This window comes from Tupaia chinensis, unplaced genomic scaffold (genome assembly GCF_000334495.1).
Source record: "Tupaia chinensis unplaced genomic scaffold, TupChi_1.0 Scaffold000270_1, whole genome shotgun sequence".
NCBI lineage: Eukaryota > Metazoa > Chordata > Mammalia > Scandentia > Tupaiidae > Tupaia > Tupaia belangeri.
The window spans coordinates 4635364-4651396 of record NW_006159750.1 but is presented as its reverse complement, the minus strand read 5'-3'; the positions used below and the strand labels follow the sequence as shown (position 1 = coordinate 4651396).

Below are 16033 nucleotides of genomic sequence, written 5' to 3'. Positions count from 1 at the left end.
ATGCATGCACATGTGCTTGGCATGAGTTTAAGCTACCGGGTCCAGGACTTGAATCGCAGTCAACTACGTGGGAGTCCAGCAACATGACCATTATGCCAACTGCTGGTTTCAGCTACTTTGAATTTTCTATTAGCAAACCACAATAATGATGAAAATAATGAAAGATCTACATTTTAAACTCAAAATACTCACCTTTGATGTTGGAGAGATAAAATAAAGAGCTTTCATTTGTCTGACAGGTTCGCGATTCTTATAAATATTCTCTACAACTAACAACAAAAAAAGTCATTTTATATAACCAAATGTTTATATACTTGAGACAATTTTAAAATAAACTTTATTGCACTTTCCATTTGTAGTAGTAGGGAGCACATTTACAAGTACTGGGTTTAACATTTTCTATGATAAGTTAAAAAGTCCTGAAAATACATAGGCTTTTAAAAGTTCATGGAAATGGAATTAAATTATGACTTTATTTTGTTGAAAACAATTTTTGAAATCCATGCATAATTTTTTCATAATATGTTTTACCATTAACTTTTTGAAGACCTTCTTATACATTTTCCCTGAAGCTAAACCCTGAATCTAGTTGACTTCCCATTGTGAGAAAAAAGAGAGAAAGCAGTGATCTTACAGTCAGGTGGTCTACAAGCATAAGCAATCAACATGCCATGAAGAAACCAAAAATATACATTAAACATTTAAACATGTATTTATTTTAAAAAAATAATACTATAATAGCAAATATGACATCAGATACACCAAGCTAAGCACTGTATACGAATTATTTATTAACTCAAAACAACCTTATCAGTATTTTGCAAACATGGAAAGCATAATCAATCAAAACACTGAGGTCAATCTAGCATATCAATATACAAAACTGTTAAATACATAAGAGTAAAAACCTTAAAGACCAACCTCAACAAGGTAAATGACTTAGTCTTGATTAAGGAAACTTACATGTATCAGCAAAGGGAAATAAACAAACAAACAAACATGACTTACAGAGGTTATTACCTCTGCATTCACAGAGAAAAAAAGGATGTCAAATCTAACTGTATGGCCAGAGTCATACAAAAATAAAATATAACCTCCTCAGAAATATATTTACTAATGAAAATTTCTTAATTTTTCAAACCTGCCCAATCATAATTAAAAATATTTTATGATGAGAATTAGTAACACTTACCAGTTATGCCTTCTTCTAGAAGATCTGTCATTTTGCAACATGAGGCCAAAAGCTTAGTAGTAAATTCATCTAAAAGCATTATCTTAGAGAAACACAAATTAAGAAACAGTATAAGCATCTGATTGACAAAAATTCACAAAAGACAGAATTTTGTCTATAAAACCTACTCAAAATGAAAAACCTTTTATAACATAAAATTTAAATGTGACAGTAGACAAAATGATCTCTTTTTTTTTTAAGAGAGAGAGATTTTTGTGATAGGGCATGTACACTCATGGATAGACAGAGATAGAGAGACAGAAAGCAAGAGATCATCCCCCCAGGGAAGATGGCCATGTTGCAATCCCTTCTCCTTCATTTTCTTCTCAGTATATTGGGTACACATGCACGCGCGCCAGGTGTGAGTTTCAAGCCCCGGGTCTGGGATTTGAACCATGGTCGGCCATGTGGGAATACAGAGATATAACCATTATACCATTAGCTGGTCCCTCAACTTAGATATTTTTAAAGAATTATTTAATTTTATTTATTATTACCATCTTTCAATTTGACCAGAGAGAGAGAGGGAAAGTGAGAGAAGGCAAGCTGCCAGGTATAGGACTTGAACTGAGGTCGTTCATGTGAGTCCAGCGCCTTAACCACCACGCTACCTGCCAGCCCTCTCAATTCCTATTTTAAATTGCATCATCTAAAATTTATTTTCTCAATATATGTATGTATAATATTATACATAAATAAGCAAAAAGAAATATTTCTATTTTAAAGCAGAGAGATGGTTCTTTTTTTTTTAAATTAATCAATTAATTAATTAATTTATTTATTTATTTTATTTATGCTATAGGGCGCGTGCGCTTGCCAGAAAAACAGAGAGAGACAGAGAGACAGAAAGCAAGAAATCACCCCCCGGGGGGATGGCCACGCCGCAATCCCTTTTCCTCCATTCTCCTCTTGGGATCTTGGGCACACACATACATGCGCCCAGCATGAGTTTAAGCCACCGCAGTCGACTACATGGGAGTTCAGAGACATGGCTATTATGCTTACTGATGGTCCCTGTTTTTATTCTTTGAGATTTTCATTTTTAAACAAATCTTATGGGATTGGTTCTGTAGCCGAGTGGTTAAGGGAGTCAGACCCCACATAACCTCCTCAGAAACACACTTACTAAAATTCCTTAATTCTTCAAACCTTTACAATCATGATTAAAAAGTTTGGCTGACTACAGTTCAAATCTCAACAGACTGGGCGCATGTGTGTACATGTCCAAAAATCTCACTAGCATACAGAAACAACCGGAGATGGGATTGCAGGGTGCTTTCTCCATCTCTCTTCTCTCTGTTTTGGTCAGTACACATACCCACTGGCAACTAAAACTGTATCTTATAGTTAACATATTTTCTTAGAATTATAAGTTTCCATTTGTAGAATAATATGTTCCAAGTATGATTCAAGCAGTTTATGTGGATTAATTCACAAAACATTTACAACTACTTTATGAGGGATTATCATCCCCATTTCATAGACAAAGAAAAGAGGCAGAAAAAAAGTCAAGTAACTAGTATAAGAACTCACAACCATTAAGCAGTCAAATTAGGATGTAAAGGAAAACAGATCCTAATCTCTAATAGAAATTATCTTAAAAGTCATTATCTAAAGAACTCAATATAAGGCAAAATCTGCAAATCCTACCTTCCATTCTCCTTCTTTTTTGCAGTCATCAAACACTGTTGCTTTTATTTCTGTTAAAAAAGAAAGAATTACTTAAAGATATAAATCAACAGTTAGAGGCCTAGCCTCTAGTGATTTAACCAGTGTCTATATACTGAAACCTCCATAAAATCCCATAGGAAAGGTTTGGAGAGCTTCCTAGACAGAGAAGCTACCCATATCTCAGCACACTGGCACACCCAACTCATCCAAGGCACAAGTTCCTGTGCTGGGGAGCCCACTGGACCGCACCTCATCCTATTTACTTCTTTATTTGGCTGTCCATTTGAATCCTTCACAATAAACTGGTAACAGTAAGTATTTTCTGGAGTTCTGTGAGATCTAACAAATTACTGAACCTGAAAAAGAAGGGGGATTGTGAGAACCCCTGACTGTGTAGCTAAGCCAGTCAGAAACATGGGTAACCTAGAGAACAGACTCCTGCTACTGAGGTCTGAAGAAAGAGTAGTCTTATGAGACTGAGTCTTACACTATTAGGTTGTTGGGTAAGTCATGACGTGTTTTTCTAGGCAAAAATGCATCATAACTTTCCTGACAACCCAATAGTAGTGACAATAACATAAGAACTGAATTTTAGGATACCCAGTTGGTGTTTGGGGAGTAGAAGAATTGGTTGGTTTGAGAGAAAAAAAAAAAGTGTTGCAAGTAAAAACAGCACCGGTGCCACCGCAGTGGGTCTCGTTTTACTTTTTTTTCCCCCTTAATGTGGCTACTGAAAAATGTTATATTACACATGTGAATAGCACTCCATTCCTACTGTTTTAGAATGTGGAGATACCTAGACAGTCACAGTGTTAGCATTTTAAAAATGAATGATAAAGACCTCATTTTGTGGACAGAAAGATTGGGGCACCCATGAAAAGCGATCAGGGGACCAGCAGATGTAATGGTTACATCGCTGGACACTCATGTAGTCGACCACAGTCCAAGTCCTGGATCGGGCGGCTTAAATTCATGCCCAAAATCCAGAGAGGAGAATAGAGAAGGAACTGCGGCATGGCCATCCCCCCGAGGGGTGATCACTCACTTTATATCAGTCTCTACCAATCTCCATCTCTCTGGTGAGCACATGTACCCTACAGCAAAAGTCTCTGGGGGCGGGGAGGGGAGGGAAAAGATGATCCAGTCATACATAGAGCATGTTTGGAGAGGAGTCAAAAACGACCACACCAACAAATGTTACAGAACTAGAAAGGTATTTCCTCTAAACATTAATGAACATGATCTGACCTTGTCTCTGTTTTTCCAGCATCCTAAGTATGGATATACCCACAAGACTCAATTCTCTTACCTGTGCTCTGCCTGCTCTATACTCCTCCGCAGAGACTATATTCATCATCGAAGTTTCATCTACCTAATAATTTTCAACAATCTTGCAGCCCATCTCTCCTGAGACTTCATTCAATTACACAGTATAGGTTTAAGCATCTACAGGCCTTAAAATGAGATTACAGTTTCCTAAAAACAACTCTAGATTTCCTTTGTATAGGTTTTATTGTTATTTTCTTAGTTACAGCCTTTGGCTATCTCCTCCTTCCCCTAGGTCCACTCATTAGGCAGTACTGACTGCTCTTTTTAGTATCAGCTTTTATTTTTCACTACCACTGCCACCAGCATTGCCTGGATTCTTTCCATCTCTATGTGTACTGCAACAGACTCCTATTTGGATTTCCTACTTACCACCCTTAACTCCTCTTGCTTTTTAATCCATTTCTCACATTGCAGGTATCACTTTCCTGGAACACAGTCCTCTGTTTATACCAATGCATACTTCAAACTACCCTCAAATGCTCACTCCTGCCTACAGAATAAAATCTAAACTCCACTATTCAACATCCTCCACTTACTGGCCATTACCTAATCTCTAAACTGATCTTTCACTAGTTCAAATGCTATCCATATAATGACCTATTAATACCAACTAAGCTATCTTTGATCATTTCGTTTCTCTGAAAAACAGAAGGAAATGCATTTAAAACTGTAATGCCAAAGAGGAAGTGAAAACACCGAAGGGAGAAATAAAAGTATAACTAACAACATAGTGCACAGCATGAGGAACGCTGGAGGTATATGTATGTAACTATCATAATCACAGAGAAGTTATAAAGAAACTCAATAATGCAATGTAGCTGATTTGTCTGAAAAATAGGAAATAAACTATGAATAACAAGGTTGTTTTTTGTTTTGTTTTGTTTTTCATTTGACCAGAGAGGGACAGAGTGAGAGAATGAGAGTGAGAGGAAGCGGCTTGCTTCCTCTATCTCAGTCTTTCTCTGGCAAAACTCATGTGAAAATAATAATAATAAAGTTAAATAAAACAATTAAAAATAATGTATTATTATTATTTTCCAGTTTGATCAGAGTCAAAGAGAGGGAAAGTAAAAAGCAAGCTACCAGGTCCAGGACTTGAACTGCGGTCTACCATGTAGGAATCCAGCACCTATAACCACCATGCCACCTGCCAGCCCCCATGTTTTCTAAACCTAAACTGTTTTTTCCTCTTAAAACATGTTTCTTCCTTGTTCTTTTATCAATAAACAGCAACACTACTATCTAGTCTCCTAGATTAGAATCCTAGCCCCCAACGATCCTTCTCTAGTTTAAATCCTATGAATTCTACTTCCTAAATCTCTCCTATTCCCATTAATTTTCTATTTCTTTTGTCACAGTTCAGCCTTCTCCCCAGGACCAACACAGTGCCTACCTAGTCTCCCTATCTCCTACTCCAATTTATCTCAAGTCTATGCTCCTTATTCTCTAACCTCTCGAGCTTTTTAAATAATAAAATTATTACAAAAATGGAACCAGCATATATACACTATTCTGTCACATGCCTTTTTCACTAAATATACCTCATGGTTATCCTTCATGGAGTATAAATATATAGGTATAACTTGTTCTTTTTAATTGACACAGAATATTCTTTAGTGCAGGCAGACCATAATTTATTCAACTATTTTCAAGGATGACTAGCAATCATCCTGTTTCTAATTTTGCCACTACAGTGTTACAATAAACATATTCCTTATGTATATATCTTTATTTACCATTACTTTTATTTCTGAAACAGATTCTCATGGTGAGATGCTGGTATCAAAATATATATTATCGCTCTGGTGAATGCACATGCCTTATGGCAAATTCTCAAAAATAATAATAAAATTAAATAATAATTTTTTAAAAGATACATATCGATAGAGCCAGGTGGTAGCACAGTGATAACCCAAATGGACCCACATGGGTAAAGTCCTAGGTCCTGGGACCTCCCTGACCATTCTACATATGCACAAATGTGCAGTGGGCTGGCTAGGACTGTGGGTAGATTGTGGTGTGGAGACCCTGCTGGGGTGCCTGTCTCCCTCTGCCTTCTGTCTCGAACTCTCTCTCATGGACAAACTACATTAATAAGCTTTTAAAATATTTACTAAGTATTCTCAGATGCTTTCTCAAAATATCACAAGATTGACTGTAACAGTTCAAGCAAGCATCCCAACTACTGGATAGCACCAATCACCCTAATTTTGTCAATCGGATGGGTTAAAAGGGGCAACTGGTCTTGATTTGTTTTTCCCTGATTTATATGCCAGTTAACTGAAACGGTGAATCTGCATACTCCCTGTTTATACGCTTTGCTGATTTTTCTGTTGAGTCATGTTTTCCTAATCAATTTGTGGGCACTCTCCATATTTTAAGCTATTCTCTTATACGAGTAGTCAATATTTTCTTCAAGTCTACAGTTTAGCTCTTGATTTTGTTCATGCATGGTGTCTTTTACCACACGGAAATGTATAATTTTATGTAATAAAATCTTTGGGACCAGCTGATGGGATAATGGTTATATTGCTGGATTCCCACATAATTCACAGCGGTTCAAGTCCCAGACCCAGAGCTTGAAACTCATGCCAGGCGCGTGTGCATGCATGCCAAAAATACCAAGAAAGCAAGAAATCACCGCCACTCCCCGGGGTGATGGCCACACTGTAATCCCTTCTCCTCTCGGGATCTTGGGCACACACACACACGAGCGTCCGGCATGAGTTTAAGCCACCAGGTCCGGGACTCAAACTATGGTCGACTACATGGGAGTTCGGCGACATGGCCATTATGCTAAGTGCTGGTTCCACAATGCATAATGATTTTGAAAATCAAACAGCCAATAGAAAATAAATTAGACTTTTAGGCCACAAAGGAATTTACATTCTCAGAAAACTAAAACATGTTACTGCATTCATAATTATGAGTCTGACAGATATGGCCTATTTCTGACTCAGGTTATTCAGTAAACAGGTAAGAAGAAAAAAAAAAAAAAAAAGACAATTCCAGGGGCCTAGAGCAGGAAGCAAAAAGCAATAATTGACATGAGTCAGTTGAACCAAAAGACTGAACCATGTGTGGGAAAGACCACATAAGGCTCTCAAGATATATGAATGAAAGTAGAATATAGGGAACTGAAGACTCCTGTAAGACCAAGTAAATATATACAAAGGCAAATACTAAAACAATTATTTCTAAGTAGAAATTTAGTAAATTCAGTATTTCTTCTTTTTTTTTCCCTCCAATTAGAGAGATTTTTGTTATAGGGCACGTATACTCACCAAAGAGAAAGGGAGACAGAAAGCGAGAAATCATTTCCCAGGGGGATGGCCATACCACAATCCATTCTCCTCTTGGGATTCTGAGCACACATGCACATGTGCCCACAGTGAGTTTGAAACCACTAGGTCTGGGACTCGAACTGTGGTGGGCTATATGGGAGTCCAGCGATGTAACCACTATGCCATGCTGGTCTCTCAGTATTTATTCTTAAATAAAACTGCATGATAAAGTTCTCTCTTAAACATTAGGGTGTAAAGGTAAAAAAGCCACCACTGTAAAAATTATTCAATGCTGATACAGGTCAGCACAGTCCTTCCTCAGGGCAGAGGGTGGGGTTTAGACCAGAAAGGGTAGTGGGTTCTTGGAAACATTGTGTATCTTGATCTGGGTGGCAGTAACATAGGTGAAAAATTCATCAAGCTGTACACTTGGCATCAGTGCACTTTATACCAGCATTTACTTAATGAAATCTTGAGTCATTTCCCTTCAAAATAGGAACAAGAAAATAGCTTCCTTTTGGTATTGTTTAATAGAGGGCCAAAAAATGCTGGTGGCTGCTATTTGAGAAAGAAGGTAGAAAAATGTTTCCCCAATGCAAAGAGAATATCTGAACCATTTAAAATGGCACTCAAGACCCTTCATAAGCTGGCACTACCAGCCTAGCCCTTGCAATAAATATCCTGTACTCAAGCAAAAGAAACTGTTCTTTCTTCCATAAACAATCACATATTTTGTCACTTTTATGGTTTGGCTCAGACTTCTCTCCCCTTGAAAAATTCTACTACCTTTCAAGAATCATCTTAAATGTCACTTTCTCTTTGGAGTTTTCTCTGATGCACTCCCAGGGAAGAAATAATCCCTTCTTTTCTTCGCTTATAAAACATTTTCATACTGATACAGTACTCAGTAATTATATACATCTTCTCCCATTGACTGTGAATTTCAGGTAAGAGAACAGGATAGATGCTCAATCAACACTGACTTAAATAGATGGCTTTGTAAACATTGAAACATTTTAAAAATAAAATTTTACTCAACAAAAGAAGCTTAAAAGTGGAAGCAACCACAATAAGAAAAGATGTAAGACAGGCCGACATGGTGGTGAAGTACACTTAATAGCAGTGGTCTAAGTCACATGACAAACATGGTCAGCCCAAAACACACCAAGTGTGTGCATGAGAATCCAGGATCTAGAGAGCTAGGTGACTGGAGGAAAGGGTTCATGGCACGACCAGACTCTGTGGAAGGTGCATCTCTCTTTCTGTTTCTTTCTCTCACATCTGCGCATACATGCTCTATCATGAATAAAAGGGGAAAGAAGATATAAAACAATGAGAGTTGATTAAAATAAAAACATCTGCACCTATGCACACTTGCACTTGCATACGAAACTTGTGCAGGTTGAGCATATCTAATCCAAAAATTTGAAATCTGAAATGATCCCAAATCCTTAGCATTTTGAAACTCTGACAATAATGCCACAAGAGGAAAATTCACCTGACTTCATGTTATAGGTAGCAGTTAAAAGCTGCAATACAGGGCAAGCAGCAGTGTGATGGTTATGGCAGTGGATTCCACATGGCTGACTGAGTGTCTGGACTGTGCAACTTAAAAAACACACTGGGCATGTATGCATGCTTGTCCAAAATCCAAAGGGGAGAATAGAGAAGGGATTGCATCGTGGCCACCATCCTGGGTGGTGATGTCTCTCTCCAGAAGGTGCATGTACCCTATGGCAAAAAAAATAAAAATAAAAATAAAGCAGCAATACAAAAATACTGCCTAAAATTATCTTCAGACTATGTGCATAAGGCATGTAAGAAACGTGAATTAATTTCACGTTTAGACTTGGGCCCTATGGCCCAGATATCTCATTATGCACATGCAAATGTTCCAAAATCCAAAAAAAGAAAAAAGATGAAACACTTCTGGTCTCAAGCACTTCAGATAAGTGAGACTCAGTCTGTAGAAGCATTTATAAGAAAACTGAGTGGCTGTCTCTAGAAATGGAGGCTGGGGTCTGGGTTGGAGAACGGCTAATTTTATTTTATACTCTTTTCTGTTACTATTTTTACTACTTCGAGGCATTTAAAAAGCAATTTAAAATGTTAATTACAGGGACCAGCACATGGTGTAGCAGTTATGTCGCTGGACTCCCACAGGGCTGACTGCAGTTCAAGTCCTGGACCCAGTAGCTTGAAACTCATGCCAGGTGCATGTACATGCCTATGTGCATGCCCAAGATCCTGGGAAGAGAATGGAGGAGAAGGGATTGCACCATAGCCATTTGTCCTGGGGGGTAATTTCTCATTTTCCCTCTCACTGTCTCCTCTCTCTCCAGTGAGTACACGCACCCTAAGGTAAAAATCTCTAGGAAAAAAATATTAATTACAAAGATTCTGAATGAGCAAAGAAAATACCGAGTCAATGTTAGTTGTTCAAAAAGGAATTCACAGAATGACAAATAAAAATTATGTTTAAGTCTTAAGACTAGAAGGAAAATGTGAAAAAGGAAAAAAGTTTGATTCATTATGTAAAGAACTGGTTCAAATATATTCTGATTATTTTTATTTAAAAGCATTTGTAATTTGCCTAGGTTTGTGTTCTCTAAAGTTTCCTCTAAATTATTCAATAGAAATGAATTAGACATTACATTAGAGACTACAGTAGCCACCCCTTATCTGTAGTTTCAGTTACTCATGGTCCAAAAATAGCTAAGTATTGTACAGTAAGATATTGTGAGAAAGACCACATAGACGTAACTTCTAAAACAGTTTATTGTTACAATTGTTCTATTTTATTGTTAGCTATGGTTGTTAATCTTCTACCAGGCCCAATTTACAAATTAAACTTTATCATAATTATGTATGTATAGGAAAAAAACAAAACATAGATAGGGTTCAATACTATTTGCAGTTTAAGGTATCTACTGGGGGGGTGTCTCATAATGTAACCCCTGAAGATAAGGGTGAATAACTATCTTGTTTGATGAAAAGTGAGAACATAGACTGTACAGATTAAGATCATGAATAAGAAAAAGAAATGCCAGGGCCAGCAGATAGTGTAATGGTTACGTCACTGGACTCCCACATAGTAAACTGTGATTCAAGACCCGAACCCAGCAACTTAAAACTCAGGCTGGGTGCATGTGTGTGCATGCCCAAGATTCCGAGAGGAGAATGGAAGAGAAGATATTGCGGAGTGGCCATACCCCCAGGGGGCAATTTCTCACTTTCTGTCTCTCTGATGAACGCAAGTGCCTTACACCAAAAATTTCTCTAAAAGAAAAAAGAAAAAAAGAAAAAGAAATGCCATCGGTGGCTAGAACTTGCTTTATGAGTGAATTACTTCATTTTACTTCATTTTGCTGTGTATTTATTTATTTATTGGAGAGGTTTTTGCTATAGGGCACGTGCACTCGCCAAAAAGACGGAAAGAGACAGAGTGTCAGAAAGTGAGAAATCACCCCTGGGGGGATGGTCACGCCGCAATCCCTTCTCTTCCATTCTCCTCTCGGGATCTGACTGGAACCTCAATCGACTGCATGGGAGTCTAGTGACATAGACATTACACCATCTGCTGGCCCCTTATTTTTATTTCTTTAAGAGAGGATTTTGTCACAGAGCACATGCACTCACCGGAGAGACAGAGAGAGACACAGAGAGACCAAAAGCAAGAAATCACCCCTCGGTGGGATGGACATGCCTCAATCCCTTCTCTTCCATTCTCCTCTCTGGACCTTGGGCACGCACACACATGCAACCAGCTGGTGGGTTCAGGACTCAAACTGCAGTCCAACTATGTGGGAGTCCAGGGACATAACCATTACCCCATCTGCTGCTTCCACAGTGCTTATTTTTTAAGTAAACTTGATCAAATTTTTATTTCATAGTTCTATTGGTGATGTTTTCACTACCATTTTTACTACAATTACCCCGTAGCGAAAAGTGGCAAATGAGTAAGAGAACCTTCACTGATTTTAGGTTTCTGTCATAGGGCACATGCGCTTGTCAGGAAGAGAGAGACTTTCCTGATCTGCCTACCTAGAGCAACCTCTCTTAGTCTACATCACAAACTGCCATAATCATGTTCATTCCTTGTTTACCTGTTTATTTTCTATTATTCCCCACTTCAGTGAAAGCTTGAAGAAAGCTAGGGAACTTGTCCACCTTCTACTGCTGTATTCCCATAGGAATTCAGTAACATTTATTGTATAAATGAGGGACTTTAGGTAGCAAGAACTAGGGAAAAATTATAAATTCAGCCTTTTGTTTTGTGGTTTTTATTTTTTTTAAATAAGGATTGTTATCCATCATCTTCTGTTGGAGCCTGTTAGGAACTAAAAGATCTTTTTTTTTTTTCTGGAGAGGTTTTTGGTTTAGGGCACGTTCACTCGCCAGAAAGACAGAGAGAGAGAGAGACAGACAGACAGAAAGTGAGAAATCAACCCCTGGGGGGATGGCCATGCCGCAATCCCTTCTCCTCCATTCTCCTCTCAGGATCTTGGGCACGCACGCACACGCGCCCGGTGTGAGTTTAAGCCACTGGGTCCGAGACTCGAACCGCGGTTGACTACATGGGAGTCCAGTGACATAGTCATTACGCTAACTGCTGGTCCCCTAAAAGATCTTTTAAGGCATAACAGCATATCTTCAAGAAGCTTATCAAGAAACTCAAGTAAGACAGTAGTGAGAAGTGCTATTCAAGAAGGGTGAACTAATTGCTACAGAAACATAGGAGGCTGGCTTAAAATGAGAAGCCACCATGGAGAAACAGCCCATCTAAGCTGAGACTTAAAGGCTGGTTAAAATTTGGATAGGTGAATTAGGGAAAGGGAAGCATTCTAGACAGAGGAATTACATCAACATAATATATAGAAGTAAAAGATTTCAAGATGAGTAAACAGTATAGACTAGATGGAACATCAGGATTATACAGGTGGGGGCCTCGAGGTGGCATAGTGGTTAAGGCATGTGGCTATGGTTCAGTCCCTGACTTGGCAGCTTGCATTTTCACTCCCCCCCCCCTCTCTCTTGGGAATATATGTGCCCTATAGAAAAATTTTAAAATACCAACAATAATAATATATAAAATTAAGTAAATAATTCTAAAAAAAAAGGTTAGACAGGTGAAAGTTAATAAGAAAAAGGGGGGTGGTTTGGGGCCCAGTGGAAGTCCTCAAAAGTAGGTGAAGTATTTGAAATAAACTTTCAGTATCTGAAGGCCTCCGAGGTCTTAAAGTAAGAGAATGTCATGAGCATAGCACAACACTACTGAAAGGAAATTATTCTGGCAGCTATTTACTGGAATGGACTAGAGTGAAAAAGAGCAAGGCAGGCTCAGGTAGGAAATCAGTCAGGAGGCTACAACAGACTGGGGATAACAGAAGGCACTGAACTATAGTTTAAACGTGACGGAAAGCCACAGACAGGTCCACCTGGACTCTGAAGTCAGAGAGACCTGGGTGTGAATCAGGTCTATATGCTTTTGAAAACAGGCTTATTAACTATAATTCGTATACCATACAGTTCACCCACTTAAAATATACAATTCAAAGGCTTTCAGTATTTTCATGGTTCATGCATCCGTCACATCACCACAATCAATTTTAGAACATTTTCATTACTCCAAAAAGAACCCTTGTTCCCTTTGCCATCATTCTCCAATTTCCCCATCCTCCTAGATGTAGGCAAGCATCTTTCTTTCTCTAGATTTTCCTATTCTGGACATTTCATATAAATGGACATTTCATATAAATGGAGTCATATGATAGATATGTGGTCTTTTGTGACTGGCTTTTTAAATTTAGCATAATGTTTTTAAGAGTCATCAATGTTGTAGTGGGTATGGTATTTTCATTTCTTTTTATTACCTTTATCCACACATCAGTCAGTTTTAACACATACGAAATAGATTGGTTTTCACAAGGTTTAACATATGTAAAGAATAGTGCTTGACACAGAGTAAATGTTCAAAGAAATATTATTTCCCTTCTCTTTCTTTATCACACTTTCAGGGTAGATTAAGTTCTTGTGATCAGCAGATGGCGTAATGATTATGTCACTGAACTCCCACGTGGTCAACCGCGGTTCGAGTCCTGGATCCAACAGCTTAAAACTCACACGGGGCATGTGTGTGTGAGTGCCCAAAATCCCAAGAGGAAAATGGAGAAGGAATTGCAGTGTGGCGATCTCTCCTGGGGGATGATTTCTTGCTTCCTGTCTTGTCTCCCAGGCGAGCACACACATCCTATATCAAATATCTCTCTCTTGAAAAAAACTTTTTTTTAAAGTTATGTTATCTAGCTTTTTATTCTCACTAACTATAATCTTTTTTTTTTTTGAGAGGATTTTTTTGCTATAGGGCGTGTGCGCTCACCAGACAGACAGAGAGAGACATAGAGACAGAAAGCGAGAAATCACCCTCCAGGGGGGATGGTCACGCCGCAATCCCTTCTCCTCCATTCTCCTCTCGGGATCTCGGGCACGCACGCACACGCGCCCAGCATGAGTTTTCAGCCACCGGGAGTCCAGCGACATAGCCACTACGCTAACTGCTGGTTCCCCTCACTAACTATATTAACTGCACCCCGGCAAAAGCTTTTCCCAGTCAAATGTATGATTTTTCTACCTCTTTTGGAGAGGTTTTTGTTTTTGTTTTTGGCTATAGGGTGCATGCACTCGCCAGAAAGACAGAGAGAGACAGAAAGTGAGAAATCAGCCCCCCCAGGGTAGATGGTCATGCCCCTGTGCCGGTGTGAGTTTAAGCCACCGGGTTGGGGACTAAAACCGCGGTCAACTACCTGGGAGTCCAGGGACATAGCCATTACGCTGCTGGTCCCTCTCCTACCTCCTAGGAGATTACTTTAACATTACTTTCAGTCTCTTGGTAACAGACCTCAGGCTGCTTCAATACACAGTACATGCTTTACTCAATCAATGTGGAATGAACATTATCCCGTCTTTTGGTTATGTTTCTATGTACACAAACATTCAACGAACTATTTTGCAACCCTTACATCTTTTTTCTTTCGTTCAGTATCTTTATCTTATATCCCATCTACATAGCCTGGTGTTAAGGCACAAGCTGGAAATGCTACTCTGCATGCTCCTTCTTGTCTTCTTTCCATGCTATCAAGACTGATTTTTACCACCAGTAAAAATTATTTACATAACACAATTTTTAAATCCATTTTCATATAAATGTATTTAAATGCCACTATGATTTTAGAATATGCCCAAATTTAAAAGTCAACCATATTTTGAAAAACAAATGCCAATCTTAAAATAACCAATACTTTAGGAAGATAATTTCATAGTTTTTCTTTGCCAGGTTTTTTTTTGGAGAGGTTTTTGCTATAGGGCGCGTGCGCTCGCCAGACAGACGGAGACAGAGAGACAGAAAGCAAGAAATCCCCCAGCCGCAATCCCTTCTCCTCCATTCTCCTCTCAGGATCTTGGGCACGCACGCACACGCGCCCGGCGTGAGTTTAAGCCACAGGGTCCGAGACTCTAACGGTGGTCGACTACGTGGGAGTCCAGGGACATAGCCATTACGCTAACTGCTGGTCCCTCTTTGCCGGTTTTTATCTACACTCTCCCAGGATACAGATATTCATTTTTAATCTTACTCAAGTCACTCTATAGCTCTCAGAATTCTGTTAACTAAATCCTCTTTATTCTTTGTTCAACAAGTTGGAGTAAATACTAATTAGATGTTACTCCCTTTCTACAGCTAGCCCGTAATTACCTGGAACCCAGCTTTGTCAAACAATGATGATTCTTCCTGTTCGGTGGTTTCCATTACTTCTCTAACCTGACAGGTTTGGTGCGATTTTTATGAAAGTCGTAGATGACACGGCAGAACATCAGAAACCTTTAAGTAGGACGGTCCTAAGAGCAGGAAGTGGCCCCGAGAGCATAAAGGGAAAGGCGAAGGTGCAGCTTTACCCCGGCTATGCAGGGAGCTGTCATGGGTATTTATCATCTTGAGTCCCTTCTCAAGAACTTTTCGGAAAGTGGAATACTCTAGGAAAAGTAGAAGATGGGTCTGTTTTAACAGTGAGTGTTGTTTGTTTTTCAAAGACAGACATTGAAAGATAAAATTGTAAAAACCTCCCTGATACTAACATATATAAGCAGTCTTTGGAAACTCAAAGGGTGGCGGGGCGGGAGAGAGAAACAGCGCCCAGAGGGGAGACATCTCCGACTGGTGGGAGGTGAACGAGCGGAGCGCGGCTGATACGCGTTGGGGCCGCGCTAGGGAAGGCCGGGCCGGGGCGGCGCACCCAGGGCGGAATCAAGGCCAGAGCACGGCCGAGACGAGGGGATGCCGGACGCCCGCGGAAGGCCGCGTCCTGGAGGACCCCACCCATTCCCTGGTGCCGGCCAGAAACAGGGCTGCGAAGGAAAGCAGGAAGTCTTAACAGGGACGCGGGTCCCAAAGCAACAAGTGCCTGCGACGTCTCCCCAAGAGACTGCTGGGCTGGGGCAGGAAAACCACACCTGAAAGGGCGCC

General features: G+C 39.5%; 1 protein-coding gene across 1 annotated transcript in view; it reads right to left on the bottom strand.

Moving 5' to 3' along the window:
* STXBP3 (syntaxin binding protein 3) overlaps nucleotides 1-16033 on the bottom strand; it is a 75648-nt gene that overhangs the window by 59365 nt on the left and 250 nt on the right. Inside the window, exons 2-4 of the mRNA XM_027772281.1 lie at nucleotides 2882-2931; nucleotides 1193-1274; nucleotides 193-269 (exon numbers count right to left, since the gene is read on the bottom strand). Of these exons, the coding sequence (XP_027628082.1) occupies nucleotides 193-269; nucleotides 1193-1274; nucleotides 2882-2931 (209 nt within the window). The remainder of the gene's footprint in view (nucleotides 1-192; nucleotides 270-1192; nucleotides 1275-2881; nucleotides 2932-16033) is intronic.